The 22,337-nt window shown below is 58.5% G+C and overlaps 2 protein-coding genes across 6 annotated transcripts in view; one reads left to right on the top strand and one right to left on the bottom strand.

Annotated features, from left to right (window-relative positions):
- The first annotated feature begins 395 nt into the window (after positions 1-395).
- Positions 396-12,418, top strand: LOC307224217 (rho-related BTB domain-containing protein 2-like). The gene is made up of 10 exons (XM_079990857.1): positions 396-521; positions 1,351-1,552; positions 1,672-1,775; positions 3,118-3,303; positions 4,143-5,050; positions 5,911-6,029; positions 8,542-8,692; positions 9,372-9,460; positions 10,494-10,599; positions 11,249-12,418. The coding sequence occupies exons 2-10, from the start codon at positions 1,361-1,363 to the stop codon at positions 11,422-11,424; spliced, it is 2,031 nt and encodes a 676-aa protein (XP_079846983.1). The 5' UTR covers positions 396-521; positions 1,351-1,360; the 3' UTR covers positions 11,425-12,418.
- Positions 12,419-16,384: 3,966 nt separating this feature from the next.
- Positions 16,385-22,337, bottom strand: part of WDR54 (WD repeat domain 54) — a 307,575-nt gene continuing 301,622 nt past the window's right edge. For all 5 annotated transcript variants that reach the window (XM_079991061.1, XM_079991062.1, XM_079991058.1 and 2 more), the window contains exons 5-10: positions 21,547-21,603; positions 20,706-20,833; positions 20,509-20,609; positions 20,005-20,167; positions 19,286-19,360; positions 16,385-17,947 (exon numbers count right to left, since the gene is read on the bottom strand). In XM_079991061.1, the coding sequence (XP_079847187.1) occupies positions 17,816-17,947; positions 19,286-19,360; positions 20,005-20,167; positions 20,509-20,609; positions 20,706-20,833; positions 21,547-21,603 (656 nt within the window). In that variant the 3' untranslated portion in view covers positions 16,385-17,815. The remainder of the gene's footprint in view (positions 17,948-19,285; positions 19,361-20,004; positions 20,168-20,508; positions 20,610-20,705; positions 20,834-21,546; positions 21,604-22,337) is intronic.

A 22,337-nucleotide genomic window follows, 5' to 3' on the forward strand; every position in this document is an offset into this window, starting at 1 on the left:
TCGCGAAGTGCGGCGCATACATTTAACTAATAATAATAAGAAGAAGAATCAGAAGTAATAAGAATAAAATTGGAAGCAGCAGCAGCTGCAGCAGCAGCCCCGGGCGGGCGATCGTGCCGCAGAGCATGTGCAGAGCGCGCCTCCCCTCCCGCCGCTGACGCGCCTTCCAGGCGTGGGCGTGGCCAGGGCGTCACGTGGCGGGTGGGCGTGGCCGGGCGTGGCTGCGGCGCCGGAGGCTCCTTTGTCCGGGCGGGGGGGGGGGCGGCGCCGGCTGGCCATTGGCTGAGCGCGGCGCGGCGGGGCGGGGCGGGGCGGGGGCGTGGCCGGGGCGGGCGGGGGCGTGGCCGGCGGGGAGATCAGGGGGCGTCGGACGGAGGGAGGCGCGGGCAGAAGGGCGGAGAGCGGCGCCCCGCCGGGATGGGATGGGGCCCCGGAGGAGGAGGAGACGCCCCCGGACGGGCCGCGCCTCGCCCTCCGCCCCGGGGGGGGCCCTGAAGCCCCGCCGCAGCCGGGCGGAGACGGTGAGCAGGGGGGAAGGACCGGGCCGGGGGCTTTTCTTCTGGCCGCCCCCCCCCTTCCCGGGACCCCCCGATCCCCCCTCTCCCGACGGGCCGGGGCGTCTCCGCGCACTGAGTCTTTGTCCTCCGGGCTGCTGCACCGGACGGGCACCCGCCTGCCCTCGGCCTTCATCAGCTGCAGCCCCATGGATCGGGACCTGGACTATGAACGTGGGGGGCTTTTCGGGGGGGAGGGAGCTGGCCGCCCCCCTCTTCTCGCCGCCGGGACCCCCGATCCCCCCGCCGTGCTTTCCCGATGGGTCTTTGTCTTTGTCCTCCGGGCTGCTGCACCTGACGGGAATCCGCCTGCCTGCCCCCCTTCCCCTCTGCCTTTCTCAGCTGCAGCCCCATGGATCTGGACCTAGACTATGAGCCACCCCGCCCCGCCACCGCCACTAGGGGCTTTGGGGGGGGGGAGGGAGCTGGCAGCCCGCCCTTCCCGCCACGGGGACCCCCCCTCGCCCCCCCGTCCTCTCTCGGAGACACCCAGGTCTTTGTCCTCCGGGCCGCTGCACCTGACGGACACCCGCCTGCCCCTCCCTTCCCCTCTGCCTTCCCCAGCTGCAGCCCCATGGATCTGGACCTGGACTATGAGTGCCCCACGACCCCACCCCTGCCGCTACCAGGGGGTTTTTTGGGGGTGGAGGGAGCTGGCCACCCCCCTCCTGCCACCGGACCCCCCCCCCCCGATCGCCCTGCCGCCCTCTCCCGACGGGACAGGACGGCTCTTTGTCCTCCGGGCTGCTGCACCTGACGGGCACCCGCCTGCCCCCTTCCCCTCTGCCCTTCTCAGCTGCAGCCCCATGGATCTGGACCTGGACTATGAGCGCCCCAACGTCGAGACCATCAAGTGCGTGGTGGTGGGCGACAACGCCGTGGGCAAGACCCGCCTCATCTGCGCCAGGGCCTGCAATGCCACCCTCACCCAGTACCAGCTGCTCGCCACCCACGTACCCACCGTCTGGGCCATCGACCAGTACCGCGTGTGCCAGGAGGTGAGGCGGGCTGGGGGACCAGAAAGACCCTTTCCCTTCTCTTCCGCCCCCCTCCTGCCACTTCCTTTGTGACGGACCCCCCACCCCCCTGTCTCCCCCCACCCCATGCCCACCCACAGGTGCTGGAGCGCTCGCGGGACGTGGTGGACGAGGTCAGCATCTCCCTGCGGCTCTGGGACACCTTTGGGGACCACCACAAGGACCGGCGCTTCGCCTACGGCAGGTGAGGCAAAGGGGGGGTGGCGGCTCCCCAGGTGGGCAGGGACAGGTTGAGTTGAAAGGGACCCTCAAAGCTCATCTAGACCAACCCCACGCAATGTAGGGGTCACAACGGAAGCTCCAGTGTCAGAGAGCCTGCCACTTTCCATGTCCCTCCTACTCTGACTGGCAGCAGCCCTCCAGGGGGACAGCTTTATCTGGAGTGGGTGGGAGGGAGGGAAGGGGTCTGTGCCCGCTGGCACTGGGAGGGCAGGAGATAGGGAGACCCACAGAGGGGGAGCCCAGACAGAGGGCCGCCTGCTTCCAGCCTCCTCCCACCTGGGACCTTCGCCATGCCAAGCATGTGTCCCAGGCTGGGGCTGCCGCAGCCGGTCTCCCTCGCAGGAGGGGTTGGCCAGAGATTTGCAGCCTGGGGGTGGCGGGCAGGGGGCTGGGAAAGGAGGGCCTTGCAGCCCTCGGGGGAAGGGTCTGGGGGGCTGGCTGGCTGTGGTTGTGATTTCTTGCACAGAATCATGGAAATGGAAGGGACCCCCAAAGGTCATCTATCCCAACCCCACAAAATGCAGGAATTGCAACGAAAACATCCCTGACAGATGGAGAGGAAGCCCCCCTCCCTTCCCTTTGCATGTCCTGTGCCTTCCACTTCCAGGTGGGCTGCAGTGTCTTTTTGCCTTCCTGGGTTGGGCTTGCGGGGGGGGGGGCGGGTTGGTGTTTCATTCCTCCCCCTCCCTGCTCTCTGCCAGGCCTCTCCTGGCCCTGGAACCCGGCCTGGCGCCCTGCGGCCTCCGACTCACGTTCTCCACGTTCACAACTTGGCTGCTGAGCCTTCCGAAATTCTTGAAGGGGGGGCGGGGGGGAGGCCATCTCCTATTTCACATCTGCCCCGGAGACTGCGGCCTCTTTCTCACTAGGAGCCCCCCCCCCTTCCCCAGGTGTAGAGAAAGACCCCCTTCTCCACTTCCTGTGGATTTTCCTGTGGATTTTCACCCTTGGGCTCCCCTTTGGCAGAGCAGGTGCTCCCTGGCTCAGGCTGGCAGCTGCAAGTTGGCAGGGCCACCTGGCCTTGTCACTCTTGGGACATCTTGGGACCTTGGTGGTCCCTTCCAACTTGGAGGTCTCCTGGCCAAATCAGCAGGAAGCGGGCACCCTGGGTTCTCCACGTGCGATATGCCAGCCGGGCTTGACCGCTTGTCTGCCCTTGATCCTTCCGAGTCCTGGCTCCCTGGCCCCTTGCGCCACGTCGCGGGGCTCTGGGAACGGAAATCCCGGACTCATCCTCCTGGGCCAAGTGCCAGTCTGTGCCAGCGGTGGTGGGTCCTTCACCCGCCTGCCTTCTCCCCCCGCAGGTCGGACGTGGTGGTCCTCTGCTTCTCCCTGGCCAACCCCAACTCCCTGCGACACGTGACCAGCATGTGGTACCCCGAGATCAAGCACTTCTGCCCACGAACCCCCATCGTGCTGGTCGGCTGCCAGCTGGACCTGCGCTACGCTGACCTGGAGGCCGTCAACCGCGCTCGCCGACCGCTGGCCAAGTAGGGGCACCAAGACACACGATGCACCCCCATGATGCTCTCGGGGCTGTGTGCCAAACGAGAGCCCCTGTTTTTGGGGGTCTGGTGGGAGATGCCCCCCAGGGGTGGTTCTGCTAGGAAACTAAGGAGATTTAAGCTCCAGAGCCGTTAATTCCACAAGTGTGTAGTTCACATTGCTTAACAATTTTTCCTTAATAAGTGCAGCATGCAAAGTGGACGCACCGGTTGCGATTTGGCGCTTCTGTGCATGCGCAAAGCACGATTTAGCACTTCTGTGCATGCGCGACCCCCAAAACCCAGAAGTAATCCGTAGGAAACTTTTACTCACACATGTGAGATAATCCAGGGCAGCAGTTTTAATCAGAATCCGAGAAGCGGTAGTTACATTCATTTTAAAAGGATAGTGGTCTGTCATTGAAGATGATGACAGGGGTTTTTCCAGACCTCGTTCCTTGTTGCGAAGGGGCCCCCACGACAGTTCAAGCGTCCGGGCCCCCGAAATGTAGGCCTGCCACTGATCCCGCCTTGTCCCCTAGAATAATTGTGCAGGGTGACTGTTAGAGTTGGACGAGGCCTTGGGAGACCAGGGTTCGAATCCCGGCTGAGCCGCAAAGCCTGTCTGTGAGCAGTCAGCCTCTCTCCTCAGCCTTGCAGGGTGGTGGTTGCTCTGAGGACAAATGGGGAGGGGGAGAACCATGCGCACCCCCTTGGGGGAAAAAGATATCCTAGTGATGCAAAAATTGAATATGATTTGGTGCTTCCCTGTCTTAGCCCGGAGAGGCTCTGCCTGGCATCCTTTTGTCCTGACCCCCTCCCCTTTCCTCTCCTCGCCCCCCCAGGCCCATTAAGCCATCGGACATCCTTCCCCCCGAGTGTGGGCACGAGGTGGCGAAGGAGCTGGGCATCCCCTACTACGAGACCAGCATGGTGGCTCAGTTTGGCATCAAGGACGTCTTTGACAACGCCATCCGCGCCGCCCTCATCTCTCGCCGCCACCTGCAGTTCTGGAAGTCCCACCTGAAGAAGGTGCAGCGGCCCCTGTTGCAGGCCCCCTTCTTGCCCCCCAAGCCGCCCCCACCCGTCATCCACATCCCGGAGCCGGCGCTCGGAGAGGGCAGGGGCCCCGACGCCCTCTTCCGTCAGCCGCTGTGCGCCGACGTGGTCTTCTGCCTGCAGGGGGGCCACCGGGTCTTTGCCCACCGGGTCTACCTGGCCACATCCTGCTCTAAATTCTATGACCTCTTTGCGCTGGACTCTCCCGAGGCCGCGGGGGCTAAGGAACCGGCAGTGAGGACTAGGAGCTTGGATGCCGACATCCAGTGTGGCTCGGCGGCGGCGGCAGCTTCTCTCCGGGCCTCACAGAGCGATGACCCCCTGCGCTTGGGTCGGGCGCCACAGGCGCTGGCGGGCTGGGGCCGGGGCTTCGTCAGCATGCGCCAGGAGGCGGTGCGCGACCCCGTGACGCATCGCGAGAAGCCCATGGCGGCCGTCTACCTGGATGGGCTGGTGCAGGTGGGGCCTTTCCTGGCGGTGCTGGAATACCTGTACACGGGGCGGCTGGAGCAGCACGGCGCCGACCTGATGCAGGTGGCGGCCATCGCTGAGCTGCTGGAGGTCTTTGACCTGCGCATGATGGTGGCCAACATCCTCAACAAGGAGAGCTTCATGAACCAGGAGATCACCAAGGCCTTCCACGTCCGCCGCGCCAACCGGATCAAGGAGTGCCTGAGCAAGGGCACCTTTGCAGGTAGAGGAGGGGGCAGAGGGGGGCGGTGGAGGGGGGCTCAGCTGGGCAGGAAGGGAGGAGGGGAAGGGAGGCAAGTCTCCGGGGAGGAGCGGCTGGAGAGAAGAGAATTGCAGAATTGTGGAGTGGGACCCAGGGGTCATCCAGTCCAACCCCAACACTGGGAAGTCATGTGACAGCCATGAAGGGCTCTCCCAGGCAGGGCCAGGTTGAGGTTTGATGTGGCCCTCAGCTCCTGAAGGTAACGGGGCCCTTTCTATGTCCAGCTGTCCTTTGTCCACAACAAATTGTCACTGTTTTTTGGTGTTGTATAGATGCTATATGGTGATTTATGGACCTCGGAGGTATCTAAAGCCGTTTGCATATAACAAAATATGTAGTGATTGTTGAATTGAAATACAATTAAGAGCCAGTGATATTTTAGGGAGCAGGCTAGCAGGCTTACATCATAGGAGCTGACACAACACAAAACACTGCTGCTGTATGTAGGTTTTATTTTTTATCTTATATTTTGGAAATGAACATCCAGTTTTTTCCCCTTTAAATTTTTTGGGGGACCCCAAGAGAGTGGGGCCCTAAGGCATAACTTGTTTAGCTTATACATAAATCCGGCACTGGTCCCCGGGCAGATGGGGCAGCGAGCCACCGTCAGAGATCTGAAGCAGTGTCCGATCAAATGTTTGAGGACCAGAGCTGGGTGACTGTGGAACAGACTGTGGGGAGATGGACTTTCCTTCCTTGGAGGTTTCTCAGCCCAGGCTGGGGGACCAACTGCCAGGGGGGGGTTAGCCCTGACTTCTGCATTCAGCTCTCCGAGAGGAAGCCCCCCCCCCCCTGACGGCCCGCTTTCTCTTCCCTGCCAGATGTTGTCTTTGTGGTCGACGACGGGTTGGTGCCGGCCCACAAGCCCCTTCTCCTGGCCGGCTGCGACTTCATGGTCGCCATGTTTGGGAGCACCTTCCGGGAGAGCTGCGCTGCGGAGGTGAGGAGTGGGGGGCAGCGGGGAGGCCTGGAAAGGGTGCTGGGTGGGGCCCCTCTTGGGGTGGGAGTTTGAGCCTTCAGGGATGTCGCTGGCTGGGCATCCTTGGGGTGGGGGATTTCGGAGGCCATTTTTTGGTATTTTATTATGTGCTTAGAGCGCATCTATAGTCCGCTCTTCAGCCCCAAAGGCTCCCAGAGCAACTTCCGTATGATCAGAGTCCCTCCCTGCTGGCTGATAACCAGTGAGACACAGCACACAAAGAGGAAGGAGCAGGGAGGGAAGAGGAAAACCACAACTTCTAAACAGCTTGTTTATTTTATCTCTGGAAACTTATATGCTGCTTGATTGGGGGGGGGGAAGGATAAGTGTTTTACAATAAGCTTAAAACAATAAAATTATCACTAAAAGATTGACGGCCATAAATATGCAGACAGTTAAAAGCAGACTAGAATAGACAGAAACCAACTGAAACTCTTGCAAACTTTCTAAGCATCTGGGTCGGCTGGTCTGGATAAGCCGAAAGCAAAGCCTGAGATCAGCAGGCCGGGAGCCTCCAGAGTGTTTGTGTTGCCACACTAAATGTTCTCCCACATGCGGTGGGGATATTGTGTGGCACCTGTACAAGTGCCAGTCCCACAGATCTACGTGGACAGATGTGGGGAAAGGCGATCTCACTGGTCCCAGGCTTCCTTTATATGCTAAGATTAACACTTTGAACTTGGCCAGGAAGCAGATTGGCAAGGTGGGCAGATCTCTGCACACAGGTGCCCCACGGTGACCTGGCCTGGCTCCAGCCAGCAATTGCTCTGCAGCATCCTGCCCGGACTGCGGCTTCCAGATCCAGCCCACACGGAGCGCCTTGTGCCCCGAATGACCAGCTGCCACGGTTCTGGGGGCAGGAGGAGCCAGGGAAAGCTGCCCTCTTGCTCTGTCTCTTGGCTCTCCTGTGGCTGGAATGGCTAAAGGTTGGGGGGGGGGCACCTTCCGGAAGGTGCAAGTCTTGCCCTGTCCTCTTGCCAGAGCTAGCCCCACGCAGGTGCCTGAAAGCCAGGGTGCCGAATGCACTTCTGTGGCCTGAGCTAGTGCAAAACCCAATGCAAAAATCCTGAGGATCCATGGGCTTTTACCTTCCCCCTCCCAGGCAGCCTCCTTTATCTCTAGCGTCCCTTATCTCTCTCCCCGATTGGCAAACGATCAGCAGCTTTGTTTCAACACCCACTTTCCTCTTTCCAAAAAAAAAAAAGCACGATCTGTTTTTCTCCCCTGGGCAATTCGGCTGCAGGGACCACACATTCACTCCATAAGACGCACAGACATCTCCCCTTACTTTTCAGGAAGAAAAAAGTGTGTCTTATGGAGCAAAAAACACGGTATATCTTTTCTTGCCACTGGCCTCGGGCTGGGGGTGGCTGTCCTGGCAGCTGAGCCAAGAGGCCTGGCGGGTCAACGGCATGGGCTTCTGACGTGGGTCAGGCTTCCGACCGAATGTGCGCCCATTGCCAGGCACCCGCCTTCTCTCTGCATGGCAAAGGTGGTGTTGGTGGGGCGAGTTCTGACCCCCACCCCGTGCTCTGCGACCCTCAAGCTGGGCCCAGGCCTCTTTCCCTCCCGCGCCCGACCCCTTTGGCAGCAGGAAAACCAGCTGGCTGCTGGAATGTGCTCCCCCAGCTAGGAGCTGCCAGGGCCTGAGTTAAATCGGGCATCTCAAAAAGAAAGGGTCACGGGGCTCACGAGGGGCTGGGGCGGCAGCCAAGGCTCTTCTGGCGGCACCCTGGCCTCCCCCCGGCCTGCCCAAATTCGTCTTGCTTCCGTCTTGTCTGGGCTTCAGAGACTCTTTTGTTCCCCTTGGGGGGGGGGGGTTCAGCCTCTCTCCCCGGCTAACTGTAAAGTAGCAAGGCAAGTGCCTCTGAGCATGTGCAGAGGGCGCTCTTTCTGGGTTGCTGGCGGAAGCAGCTTCCGTCCTTCCAGAAAGAAATCTCCCAAGTCCAAGGAGGAGCTGGAGGGCCGGGTGGGGAGGTTTGGAGGGGCAACGGGGGGGGGGCAGCGAGGAAAAGCGTTGGGTTGTAGGGGGTTGCGTGACTTTGCCCAGGAGCCCCCAGGACTGGGGACAAGAGGAGAGCAGAGGAGTCATTGTTTTTATTTCCTAAAGTTTATGCACCGCCTGATTGTAAAACGAAACCGAAAAGCAAACCTCAAAGCAGTTTGCAAAAAAGGTGCAACAATAAAGTGAGGCTTTTGCAAAGCTAAAATAAGGACAGGCGAAAAGCGTGACTCTCTCACGGCATCCTGGCAGGCTTGTCTTCCAAACCAGAATCTTTGGCCCTGGAGGCACCTGCTTGATCTCAAGTGGCAAGGAGTTCCGGGTGCCACCCGTCCAGTTCTTATAAATGCAGAGCTGGTCTTGCATGGCGAAGGCGCCTGCTTGAGATCTATGGGCAGAAGGCCCAAAGCCGGAGGGTAGGGGGCCAGGCCAAGGCAGCTCCTCCAGAGACCCTTCTGCCCCCCCCCCCAGGTCGCCTTGCCGGGCACCAACTGCGCCTGCCTGCGGGCCGTGCTGGAGTTCCTCTACACGGGCCTCTTTGTCCCCACACCAGACCTGGACGCCATGGAGCTGCTGGTACTGACCAACCGCCTTTGCCTGACCCGCCTGCAGGCCCTGACCGGTGAGTCCTTGGCTGGGCTGGACCCGGATGTGGGGGGGGGGAGGAGGAGGAGGAGGAGGGGCTCCCCCCCCCCCCCGCTCACCCATCTGGCCGCTGCTGCCTCCTGCCTGGAGGCCGCTTATGTAAGCTGCCGATAAGATAATGAGGCTGTTTGTTGGGGACGCAGCGTCCCTGGGATCAATGAGTCCCCGAGCCTGGATGGCTGGCCAGCAGCGGGTGGGTGCGTGGGGGCCATTAGCCTCTCAGGAAGCAGTGCTGGGGGTGGGGAAGAGAGGAAATGGAAGCAGGGGCCTCTTTCTCGCTTGTCCTGTCTGGGTTCTGGGGAGCGGCAATGGAGCTCCTGAGCGCATACAGAGTGCATTCCTGGGAGAAGAGAGGAGAGGAGCGCAGGGAGCCTTTTCACTGGGAGAATGTGCTCTCTTTGGAGCCCTGTCTAGGAATGCCTGGGTGGGTCCTGGGGAGCGGCAGTGGAGCTCCTGAGCGCACACAGAGTGCATTCCTGGGAGCAGGGAAGAGAGGAGAGGAGCACAGGGAGAATGTGCTCTCTTTTGAGCCCTGGGTGGGTTCTGGGGAGCGGCAGTGGGGCCCCTGAGCATGCGCAGAGTGCATTCCTGGGTTTTCTTGGGGGTGAGGCTGCCTCTCCCAGTCTGAGGACGCCCTTTCCTGGTCTTCTCCCCAGAGCAGTACGCAGTGGATGAACTGGTCCATGCCAGCCTGCAGAAGGTGGAGATTGACGCCCAGGTGATCCTCTACCTGGAGATGACGCAGGTATTCATCGGCCCCCCAGGCTCCCTCTCTAATTATTAGTATTGTTGTTGTTGTTATTGAACTAATTAAACAAATGAATACAACAGAATTAACAGAACTCTCCCCCGGGGGGGGGGAAACAGCGCAATGTTAGGCTGGAAAAGTTCTTGAGGCCATTAGGAAAAATCAAATGTCACGTTGTGTTACGGAGAGGGAATCCTGTGTCCGTATTTGGAACCCCAGAAGTGTAGAATTGGAAGGGACCTGAAAGAGATCACAGCTATTAGCTGCAAAGAAGATAAATTCAACCAAAGGAGATGCAGAATTTTTGCAGGGTCCTCCGAGCCGTTCGCAACACGCAATTTATGAGATTTTTTTCCAATTCATGCTAAACTCTGCATGTTTTTTAATAACAAATTGGAAGCTGCCAATCCATTCGGGGGGGGGGGGCAGCTGAGGTTCTGCCAGCTACCAGTGTCCCTGACTGGAGTTCTTGAGAGCAAAAGCCTTTTAGCGGACGCAGCTGCACTGAAGATGGATCGAGACCCAGCCTTTGCAGGGTGGAGCCCTAGGTGTGGGTGTCTGCCCTGGGGGGCTTCTGGATTCTGCCCCTGGGAACATGGGGTGTCTGAAGTCCCCCCCCCAATGTATTTGCTGCCAGGACTGGGCCTTCTGGATTCACAGCACTGCCACTGAGCAAACCTCTCCCCCCGGCATGGTGAATTTTGTGGCTTGGAGTCATTCTCAAAATCAAGATAGTGGACGGATCAAGGGAAGGCACAGATCCGCTCTCTCCTGCCTCGGTCAGAGCGCAGTGTCCGGTTCTGGGCACCACAATTTAAGAAGGAAATAAGATAAACAGGGCTCAGTTGGTTGGAGTCTTCTGCTCCAAGGCTGCGGGTTCAAACCCCATATAGGGCAGCTGCAGAGTCCTGCCTTCCAAGGGGGTTGGGCCAGATGACCCCCAGAGTCGCTTCAGGGATCTTTGGAGATGGGGTGGGGGCCGTGCATTTGCTTTTGTGCCCCTCACTGTTGCCCCCTCCTCCCCCCGCAGTTCCACAATGCCCGCCAGCTGGCTGCCTGGTGCCTTCACTATCTCTGCACCAACTACAACAGCGTCTGCCGCCGCTTCCCCCGCGAGATGAAGTGCATGTCTCCAGGTAGGGCGTGGGGCAGGTGCCCCTGGGCATGGGGGAACCACTGCCGGGGGGGGGCGGCACAGCTCCTCGGCTTGGGGGGCGGCCCTCTGCCCAGGGAGGCAGGAGGTGTGGTTTCTGCATTGCAGGTGTGGGGCACTAGATGGGCAAAGGGATGGTGGGGCTGTTTCTGCCCTTCTGGGAGGTGCTGAATTGCGGAGGTGGCGGGGTCTGTGTTGGATGCCCCTGTTTGAATACTGCTGGGGAGACGGGGGCTCCAGCCACCAGCCGGTAGCTGGACGATCACCGGTCTCCCTTGGAACAGCATCAATCGGCGACACAAGCCTCAGATACGTTTAGAGACCCGTGCACACTCTGTCAGCAGAGTGAATAAATCTTCTCACAGCAGAAGAGGCGGACAGAGCCGTGTGCAAGCAGTATATTAGTGTTTTATTTAGTAGCAGGAACAAAGGAAAAAAACATGTCTGCTTCCCTTCGTCTCCAGTAAAACAGCAGCCATGCAAAAGCTATATACAAACGGAAGTTCCCAGAAAGCGCTGTGCTGGAAATGTGAACAGGCATGTGACACACAACAGTCCTGCCTGTTCCTTTTAAGGTAGAAGGGAGCCAGATTCTAACAGCCCCGTCTCCCTGTCTCTCCCCCCCCCCCCAGAGAACCAGGCCCACTTTGAGCGCCATCGCTGGCCCCCGATCTGGTACCTGAAGGAGGAGGACCGCTTCCTGCGCCTGCAGAGAGAGCGCCAGCTGGAGGAGGAGATGCTTCAGAAACAGCACCCGCGGCGCAAGTGGTGCTTCTGGCGCCCCCAGCACACCAGCCCCGTCTCCTGAGCCCCCTCCCCACCCCCAACAGGCTCCCAGGGGACCTCGGCCAAGAGGGGAGGGCCTCTGCCTTGTTTACAACCCCCCCAGCCTTCCTGCCAGCTCTGTGCCTCTTACCACGGCTGCCATGCCTTTCTCTCTGTGTGTTTACGCCCTCTGCCCTGCCCCACAGAGCAGGCGGGCCCCTAACCAGCTGCCTCTCCAGTCGCTACCTCTGACCTTTGCAGTATTCTGGGGGCGGTGGGGAGGTTTGGGGGTGCAGGAGGAGGGGGTGTGGAGCTGCTACGAATCGGGGTTGGTCTGGACCCACCCCACACGGGGCCGGCTGGACCTGGGGTTTGGGGGCAGGGTGGTGTTGTTTTGGGGGTCTCTGAGCCGCGTGGCTGTAGGTTGAGAGGGGAGGGAATAGTGGGGGGTGGGAGATTTGCATAGGAGGGTGGGGTGCATGAGGGGGTGGCAGGAGCCGTGGGCCCTGCGTGGGGTGTAATGGGGGGGTAGAGATTCTTCTAGTTGTAGGAGCTGCTTCCTGTCTGTGCTTGTCTGCTGGGTGGGGGGATGCGGGCGGGGGGAGCATTGGGCCCCTCCCCAGGCCGGTGCCTTGGACACAACGCGAGCCTCTTCTCTGGACTGGGGGGGGGTTGCAACTCCCTCCCCCCTCTTGCCTGTCCAGCCTGGTGCATTTAGGGAGGGCTGCGGTCAGCCCATCGCCACCCAGCAAACCTGCACAACCAAGGTTTTTTATACTTTTTTCTACGTGTTCCGTTTCCCCCCTCTTTCTCCCCGAACCTCAGCCAAGCACAAACCTTAACCCAGGGTGGGGCCGCCTCTGGCACTCACCGTACAGAAGGGCTTTGGCAGTGCAGGGGGGTCCTTTGCGACCCGGGCTGCATCTGCGTCTCTAACCACTGTGAGCTGAGCCTTGCCGCTGCGACCTTTCTTACACACTTCAGTATTGGACTGTTTTAACCTTTTAATAAAAGCCTTTTGTATCGTGCTCCTGCGAGAGAGGGCTGCCGTGGCATTATTTATTACGTTTGACAGTTGCTCCGTCTGGCCCAAAGAGCCTTCCAACTGTACGGACAAAGATACCCTCGCCTAATAATAATATTTAATGTTTGTGCCCTGCCCATCTGAGTGTGCAAAACATCAAACGTTAAAAACTTCCCTATCCAGGCTGTAGATGCGGTAAAACCAAAGGGGGGGGGGGAATACATTGAAAACATCCCACCCACTTCTAAAAGGTCACAGGCCTGTTTCTAGAGGAAAGCTTTTGCCTGGTGCCCGGCGAGTCTCCTTGGGCAGAGCATCCCCTAAACGGGGCCACTGCAGAAAAGGCCTGTTCTCGTGATGCCACCCTCCAGGCCTCTGGTGGGGGGCACACACAGATAGGAAGAAGGGGGGTGTGGGTGACTTTGAGCCTTTCTGCAGAGGACAGAAAAGGCACAAACAGAAGAAAGCTGCTTTTCTGCTCCTGTGGAGGCTAGAACTTGAACCAATGGTTTAAAGCAGAGCTTTCCAAGCTCTGTCGCAACACATTATTGGGTTGGCTGCAGTGGGTCAGCGTGTCTTGCGAATGCCCCCTACGTTTCCCCAGGGGCTGGAAATGGGTTAGTTTAACCTCTGGTTAACCTGGCTGTAGTCTTGGTGTATTGCAAAATGATGCTGGTCTGAAAAGTGTGTCGCCAACGTGAAAAGTTTGGAAATCTCTGGCTTAAAACTTACTAGGGGATTCCGACGACACATCAGGAAGGAAGGCTGGGGTCTCTCCTACCTCTGAGGTTTCTAAGCAGATGTCAGATGGCCAGGAATTCCTGCATGGCAGGGGGTTGAACTAGAGGGCCCTCGGGTGCGCCTGCCATGATCTGCCTTTCCAGCTGCTGGAGGGGAGGCAGGTGAAGAGAGGCCTTTGCTGCTGGGGATGGAGGACGAGAAGGTGGCGGCGGCTGGGGGGGGGGTCTTCCATCTCTCAAGAGCCATGCAGCGAGGCTGCCCCTCAAGGCGATGAAGCTCTGCTATGTTTGAGAGGAGCAGGAAGCGGGGGGGGGGGGTGTTCAGCCTACACTCGACCCTGGCAGAGACACATGCCCGACCGGCATGTTCTCCCCCTCCTGATCGATCGTTCAGGAGCTTCAAAAGCTTTCTTCAGCCCGAACATCACAGCGACTGATGCCAACCGACACCGGCACACTTAGGGATCCACAGAGTGTTGCATTTCGTGTGACAGACCTCAGCAACTCAGCATTTTGGCTAATCTACTTTATTTACATATAAACACACACGGAGCACTGCAACATGACTCCCTCTCTCTCTCTCTCGCATCAGACAGCAAAGAGAAAAAAGAACAAAGGACAATAGTCCCACTTCACGGAACATCCTGTCTCCGTCACTTCCCACTCTGTGGAGTCAAAACATACACTGTCATGTGAAAGACAACAATCCCATGACTGCAGTCACGGAGCAGGAATTCTAACATCTCCCCCTGCAGCCATTCCTGCTTCCCTCTTCCCCTCCGCACGCTTGTTTGGAAAATGGAGGCAGGGAGGTTTTTCTCCCTCTCTCAGAAGACCGGAACTCCTGGACTGTCCAAGGAAGCCAAATGCTGGGAGTCAGGACGGATGAAAGGAGCTGTGGAACTCCTGCCTGCAGGAGGCAGGCGACCTGGATGGGTCCACAGAAGGGAAGAGGTCTATCGGCTGGAGGCAGCCACGCTTCTGAAGATCACCTGCTGGAAACTGCAGGAAAGGAGAGAGGATGTTCTTTGTGCGCATGACGGCCTGAGTGGCTGAACCCCTGCTTGCTTGCAGGGGGCTGGACTGGATGACCACTGGGGTCCCTTCCAGCCCTGCAGTTCTCTGATTCAGCCCAGCTCTTCTTGTGTTAGAGGGCATGCAGAGGGGAGTCGACCCCCATGGGTGATTTGCCCGTCTGCATCCCCCCATTTTGCTAGGGAGCAGGGTCTCTGCCTTTTGCCTTCTCCAGAAGCCCTTCAGGCTCAGTGGTGGAGGGAAAAGAGAAATCTTGGCTGGGGCTGAAGTCATGAGTGCCTTGCTCCACGGAGCACCTGACTTCCCTTGGCAAGCCGCCTCTTCTTCCAGGGCCTGCAGCTGCCTTCTGGCCCTGGGGGGCTTGGGCTGGAGCTGCAGAACAGCCCAGAGAGGAGCCCCTTCCCCAAGGCTCCTCCAAGCAGCTGCCAGCCCCTTGATGTGGGCAGAGGTGAGAGGCCTTCGGGTTTGCAGGAATCCTTTGCTGCCATGAGCAGGGCAACGGCCTGGCCACCTCTAGAAGAGTCCTATAGGAGGAGGAGGGGGCTGCCCAAACGCCTGTGCAGGGAGAAATGTGATCGGAGCCTGTTTATAGCTGGCCTGGTTGCTTCCAGCCCTGCACGCTGTTGCAACACTCTGCCAAAGTTAGCATTCCTCCACTTGCACACAAGCTGCCCTTGGAGTTTGGCCCAGAGGCTCTTCGGTGCGGTTCTGTGCAGCCAGGAGGGAAGCGCTGGGGTCAGAGGGGCCCCTTGCCCTTGGTCCCCTTTGGCCACAGGAGGAGGTCACCTGGGGGGGGGGAGTCCCTGGAACAGCGGCTCCTTCCCCCAGTCTCTCCCCTGGGGAAGCGGAGCAGCAAGACCAGCCTAGATGTCCCCCCACTGAAACCCCAGAGGCAGCGATGTTGCTTAAGGGAGCCACAGGGCAGAAGGGCCATGTTAACGGAGAAATCTGAGGGTTCCCTTGGACAAAAAGCAAGGACACCAGCCAGGAAGACCAGAGCAAAACAGCAGCCAGTCGGCTTGGTCTTGATTGAAGACTGTCGCGACAGGACTCCCACCTGCCACCAGGTGTAACAAGATGGCAGCCCAGAACAAAAGAGAATCCAAACTTTTATTAGCTGCTAATCCTCACGTTACACCCCCCCAAAACTACATCATGGTTACATCATGGTTACATCATGAAAGGGGAGGTCTGGTGGCAGCAATCTGAGCATCCTGGACCCTGCCCCATGGTTCCCCTTGCCCTCCACCAAACACCCATCCAGTGTAACAAAATGGATCTTTACATTTCCAAGTTCATCCCACCCTTTTGTCTTCATCTGGATTTGTTATTTCTGGAATGGCTACCTGTCTGGCACTCAGGTGTCAGGAGGCCAGGGATTATCACTCAGGCAGAGGGGCTGCTGAGGAGCTGAGCTCACATGTCTATAGGAATTTCTGAAGTTTTCCCAGTGAGCCAGTACATAGATCCATTGATCGGTGAATTCTTACATTTGGTATTGTGCAGCAAAGGCCCTTTGAATAGATAGGAAGAAACTGGGATGAAGTGTTTTGTGGGGACAAATCACAAAAGTCACAAAAGCGATGGTGCTGGTTTTGGTAGTGGGCTGCATGTGCGTGATATCTGCTGGAGGGGCAGCCCCCCCCCCAACCTATAAATTCCTGCAACAGTCATCCTGCCAAAAGCAATGTCGGACACGGATGGGGCTGTTTTTTCTCTGGCCGTTCTATGCATTCCCATTTTGCAGCAGGGTAAAGGAAGAGCTGCCAAAGTCGTGGAAGCCCAAGGCTGAGCTGTGACTTGTGCTGCACTCGGCACACACTCCAGTGGGCCAGCACCTTATGCCAGGGTCTGGTTCTGGGGGTGCGCATGCAAAGGCCAAATGGGGCACAGCTGGGAAACCCCCCAACCGCTCCCAGCATGACCATCCCTACAGGTCTGGGGTGGGCCTTGCCCTCTGCCTCACTTACAGGCCTCTGGGAAGAGGGTGTGAGATCTCAAATTGCCCTTTCTGACTCTCCATTCGTTCATTTTCCTGCCTCCCATGTAAAGCTGCAATTGCACAAGTTGTGAGACTGCCGTATGCGCGCGCGCGCACACACACACACACACACACACGCACACACACACGCTGTGGCCGTGGGGAGAAGAAGCAAAAGGCATTTTCCCTTTCCAAAACCAGCAAATGCTTCCACACTGGTGGCTAGCAGTTAACATCTTTATTCATCTAGCAAAACACAGTTCAGCTCGTAGACAGAAATGGAGAAAACTCTGAACAAAAAACTCTTGTGAACAACAATACATTCGCGACCTAACTTACACCCACGGGAGACTCTCCTGGGGGCTTCTCGCTGCTCTTGGGCCAGGGGAGCCTGCCACTCTCCCGTCCGCCAGGGACTGGGGCGGGATGTGGAGTCCAGCACCCTGGGGGGAGCCAGGGGCCTGCCCCCCCCTCCTGCCGCAAGGCACTGGGCAGCTGGCTGGTGATCAGAGTGCCAGGAGGAGGGGGGACTAGTCCTGTTCTGCCACTGGGGTGCAAGAGGCTCCTGGTCCTGGGGTCATCCTCTTTCCCTGGCACAAGAAACAGCCTAACATGTCTCCCTGCCCCTCGCATGGTTGCTTTGAAGAACTGCGGCTCAGCTTCTCCTTAACTTTCCGTTTCTTGCTACAGCAATAGATGTAAAAAATAAATAAATGTGGCCACCGGTAGTCTAACCCTCCTGTGTAGCCTCTCCCGGTGGGAGGCAGAGAACAGCAGGACTGAGCTGTGGCCCAGCTGGAAAAACTAGTGCCCCCCCCCCCGCCCCAAGCAAGAGGCAGATGCAGGGTGGGGGGCAAGGCCAGGGTCCCCCACCAGCACTGGGCCCTTAGTATCTGGGAGAGAAGCTGTAGGAGGACCAGGCCTGGGGGGTGCGGGCAGGCCTACAACTGGCCGTCCTTGCAGAATTGTGCCCCCTCTGGGCCAAGCGCCACTTCAGCCGGGACCCCAGCACCCCGTGGGTCTGGGCGATGGGAGCCCACTTCCATCAGAGAGAGCTGCCAACTTTTATCAGCCTGGTTGGGGCCAAGCACCACCCTTGACAAGGGCCTTTCTAATAGGAGGAGGAGACATTACTAAGATATGGGAGGGGTGGGATGCAATCATTCTTCCACCCTGCACCCATTTCTCAGTGCCTGGGCAGTTTTTTCTCTCTCCAGCCCCCCCCCCCCCCGAGTTCTTTGGGTCTGTGAGTGTGAAGGCTCTGGGAAATATTCTCGCCTCTTCTCCCCCATCCGCTGGGCAAGGACAGTGGTGTCTCTGGTTCTGGAGCCAGAGTAAGTGGTCTGCTGGTGGGAGGGGGGGCAAGGCAGAGACAGCACCTCCTTGGGGCTTTGAATAGCATGACGGTGAGAGCCAAGGGGGGGGGGTCACATGAGGATTTGTGCTCCCTGCCTTGCCCGGAGTGAAGACAGTGGAAGGGAATGTTTTTGGGGGCTTTGGCCCTAAAAGGGGGAGGCAAGTTGGGCCCCTGATGCCTGTTCCCTGAGCCCCCTCTGCAGGATGCCCAGAGAGCCTCTGTTTTATCCGTCGTCGTCGTCCCCCCCCCCCCCCCGGCCTGCCTCCAGATGGTCCCCTCTCATGCGGCCAGGAAGGGCTATGCCAGGACATAGTGGATTATCTCGCTGAGCTCGAAGCCGGTGACCGCAAAGGCACTGCCCTCGGGGTTGCAGAAACGGGCGCCGCAGATCATGGTGTCGGTCACGCATTCCGCATGGCAGTGCTGAATCTGTGGGGAGATGGGGGGACCATGTCATTCTGGGTGTCCACCGTAGAGGAACTCCCTGACCCCCAATCTCTGGCAGGGCCAAGAAGAGAGCAGCGGGCTTGCTGCAACTCTTCCGCTTCTGACTGGGGCACAGGGGGGGGGGATAAGCCACCCAAATCCCTTTCATCCTCCTCCCCCCCCCCCGCTGCCCTTGGGAGGCCCTGGGCTCCCGCTGCCTCCACCCTCTGCCCTCTAGACCTGCTGCTCAGCTTAAAGCAAACGAGGATGTTGCTTCAAGGCTGTGCAGTTCGTTTGGAAACAGATTGGGGAGGAAGCACCCTGTTATTTTTTGGGGGGGGGCGTGTTGTTGGGCTGCCATAGGAAGGGCTAAAGTTCAGGGGCAGAGAGACTGTTCTGCATGGTAGAAGGTCTCTGATTCAATCTCAAATGGCATCTCGCAGGCAGGCTTGGAAGGGGACCTGGACTGAAATCCCAAAGGGCTGCTGCAAACCATTGTTGACAGCACTAGGGATGGTAGCACAGCTGTCAACTTTCAGATTTGAAAATAAGGGATCAGCAGCCTCAAAAATAAGGGATCAGCAGCCTCACCTGTCCCGGGGACAGACTACGGGATATCTAGGCTACATAACAATCCGGGATAGCAGTGGGAAGCAGCAGGAAACCACGCTGGAATAAGGGAATTCCCCACAAGAAAAGGGAAGGTTGACAGCTATGGATGGTAGACTGATAGGCTGGCTCTGTATAAGGCAACTTCCTGTGTTCCTAGGAGAGGAATGTTCCTGGATGGCAGGGGATTGGACTAGATAGCCCTTGGGGGTCCCTTCCAACTCTACAAGGTTATGATTCTGTGAGAACACCGAGGCAGAGCTGCTGGGCCAATCCAGCCACAGGGCTTCTGTCTCTTTCTAAGGTTTGTCAGAAAAGTCTGCAACTCTGCTTGGGAACAGCGCCAGCCCCCTCTCCCCAGCCCCCCATCGTCAGTGTGGGTGCTCCTGTTTCCGCCAAGCTCCAACTCACAGGCCCGGGAGGAGGAAGCGGGTTGCATGGACGAGCCCCCAGCTGAGCCCAGGGGCCACATCCAGTGGTGGGGAGTCCCCACTGAACACAATCCAGGGGGCAAGTGGGGTCCATGGCTGGGGCGGAGTGTGGGGCAGGCAAGCAAGAGGAGATATGCCCCTGGGAGGAGGCTGGGGGAGCCTGGCAGAAGTGCCTGGAGGAATCCTAGAATCTAAAGAGCTGGAAGGGAGCCAAGGGTCATTAGCCCAACCCCCTGAAATGCAGGAATCTTGGCTAAAGCATCCATGCAGAGGGCCACCCAACCAGGCAAGCCAGCCTCACCTCAATGCCCTCAGAGTCAGGGCTGGGGCTCAGTTTCCAGACTTGCACAAAGGAGTCCTCCGCGGCCGACAGGAGCTGTGTGGGGAGAGGAGTCGTCAGTGGGGCTGGGGCCTCCCTTCATTTAGTATTGTTTCTTGAATTTATATACCGCCCTATACCTGGAGGTCTCAGGGCGGTTCACAGAAAAGATCAACATAAAAAACCTCAATATATATATATATATATATAATCAAAATATAAACAACAACCCAATAACACCCCCCTGGCTTGGGCCTGGGGCAGCTCTCCTGGGGGGGAGGGAAAGCTCCCTTAGGAGTGACTGAGAGCGCGTGCAAAGGGCAGCCATTGCCAGGCAGAGGGAGCAGAAGCCCAGCCAAGAGTGGGAAAGCAGGCCCCTCCTGGTGGGAGCAGTGCTGGAGAGAGCCTCTCTCTGAAATTTTGCCACCAGAGCTCCTAGCCCCTTGGCACAGGTCGTACAGATCCCTCATTAAGCCACTGAACTGTTAGTCTTTGCTATATCCTGTGGCAAGGAGTTCCACTGGTGCAGCCTCACTCCTGCCCAAACCTGGCATGTCAGTGGCCCAGTCAGAGGACGCCTTTTGCATGCGATGGAGCCTGACTCACTTTGCCTGGTCTACTGCACCCGCGAGGCTCTGCCCTGCCCCACCATTCCCCTCTCCTGAGAAACCCCGACTTCCTCAAACGCAGGACAGACCCACCTTCCCCGAGAGGGGCGCCAGGTCCAGGGCATAGATCCAGCGGGCGTGAGCACGGACTTCCGCTCGCAGGATCCCGCTTGCTGCCTCATACAGGCGAATGTGCCCGTTGCCGTAACCAGCCGCGATGACGCCGTTCCACAGCTTGACGGAAGAGCAGGTGCACCTGGGCGTGGGGTGGGGATTGGGTGAGGCTCCTGTGCCAGGGGGAAGGCTGCTGCTCGGGGGGGGGGGGCAAGAGCAACTGCTGGACATGCAGGGGCCCCCCAGGCTTGATCCCCAGGGACAGGACTGGGAAAGGTGCCCGCTTGGAGCAAGACAGGCCACTGGGAAAGGCTTCTGCTCAGGCCCTGGAGTGGGGCAGGGCTGGGCTGGGTTCAGGGCCATTAGCCACCCCCCCCACAGCCAGAGTGGTCAAGGCTTTGTTTCCATCTCTCTGAGGGCCGAGTGCTTTCAGGAGGGCCAAATCCTTGTCCCCAGAGCAGGCCTCTCTCTTTCCGCGCTTACTCAGAAGCCGGGATCTTGTTGGCCAGCGCGAACTTCTCTCCAGAAAACCAGACACACAAGGCTCCTGAGTCATCGGCCGTCACCAAATCAGGCACTCCTTCCTGCAGAGGGGGGAAAGGGCAGAACCAGCTCACTGCCCCCACGACAGGGGGCTTTGGGGGCCCTGTGGGAGCGGCACCCACCCGGCGGCTCCTTACCGGCTGCTCACACAGCTCAGCAGCAATGTCGGTGATGGAGTCGCAGTGCTTCTCCAGGACTTCGCTCAGCGTGATGTTGGTGCCTTTGGCGGGGACGTCAAAGACGAGGACGGACCCCAGGGACGTCCCTGCAGAGGGAAGGCAGCCAAGGGGGTTCTGAAGCAGCAGCCCCAGGTGGGCCGGTCTGACCTCACCTGCGAAGGAGCAGCCTCCCACCTGCCCAGGTGAGCTCACCGGGGCAGCCCGTTCCGCACCAACCCTCCTTGCAGCCCTCTCCCAGGGGAATTGGCCTTCGTGCAGGGCAAACAAGTCCTCTGGAGTCAGCTGGTGTTCCTGGTTACTCCGCAAAGCAGTGCCACTAGATTTCCATCCCCACCGCCAAACGCAGGGGTCAGCAAGGTTTACCTCGCCTGGGCCAGTTCACTCCAGCAGAGATCTCTCTGTGGGCCAGATCAGGATTTCTGGCGTCTGCGCAGATGCGATTTCCAGTGCCGCAGAAGCGAGTCACTGCACTGGTTTAGTGCAGTGTGTGGGGACTTGCCGAGCAGGCAGCTCGTGGGCCGGTTAAATGACACCCGTGGACTGCTTGTGGCCCATGGGCCTTAGGTTGCTGACCCCTGGGCAAACATGTCTCCGCGAAATTCAACCATGGCGCCAATCCCTTCTGCAACTGCTGCCACTGACACACAAAGTGAGGCTTCAGGCATGGCGCGTCCTCAGGGGGTCGACTACTCTCACCCACAGCAATGGGGTGGCCCCCCTGCCCAGCAGTGCCTTTGCCTGTGCTCAGCTGTCCGCCTTTGACCTTCTCCCCACCCACGTTTCCTTCCTGCTTCCTCACCTACGCAAACGAACCGCTGCCCGGTTGCCGCGATCCCACGAGCAAACACAGCCTTCCCTGCAAAGGAAAGAATGCAGAGATCAGGCAGCGGCAGAGGCCTGGGGCTGGCTGGGGGTCTTTGCCCCAGAGCTCCCTGGGCGTGGAAGTGCAACCCTCCAAACGGGCAGGAGGCATGTGCCAGGGAGGTGCCTGTCTACTCGCCCCTCACGGCCACATCCCCAGCAGGAGGAATCCATGCAAATTCAGAAAAAGGGTGGGCTTCTAAAAAGTTCAGCTCCGAGGCCTCTGCTTCTTCTAGTCCACTCTCTGCTTCTTCTCAGACCTGCTGAGACACAACTTCAGAGAAGATATCAGGACTAGAGGGAAAGAGAAGGGGCCTACGGGAATATGAGACAGGAGGATTCCAAACTACAAATCTGCCCCAATGGTAACTGGTCCCCAGTAGTTAAGAAAAGTGGGTGTTTTATAGCTCCTCTTTTGGAAATGTGATGTTTATTTGCCTATAGAAGTATTTATATACCACTGCATCATAAAAATATTTCACAGTGCTTTACATGAAACAAGCCATAGATTAATAAAAAGTTAAAAACAAGTTAAAAGCAAAAATAAATTAAAAACAAACATCGACAGAGCATTGTGGAAAGATGTACTTCTTAATGGACTGCATAACGACGGGGTGAGCTCCCGTTGCTCGATCCCTGCTCCTGCCACCCTAGCAGTTCAAAAGCACACTAGTGCAAGTAGATAAATAGGTACTGCTCCAGCGGGAAGGTAAACGGCGTTTCCGTGCG

This window comes from Podarcis cretensis, assembly GCF_951804945.1.
Source record: "Podarcis cretensis genome assembly, chromosome: 9".
Lineage (NCBI taxonomy): Eukaryota > Metazoa > Chordata > Lepidosauria > Squamata > Lacertidae > Podarcis > Podarcis cretensis.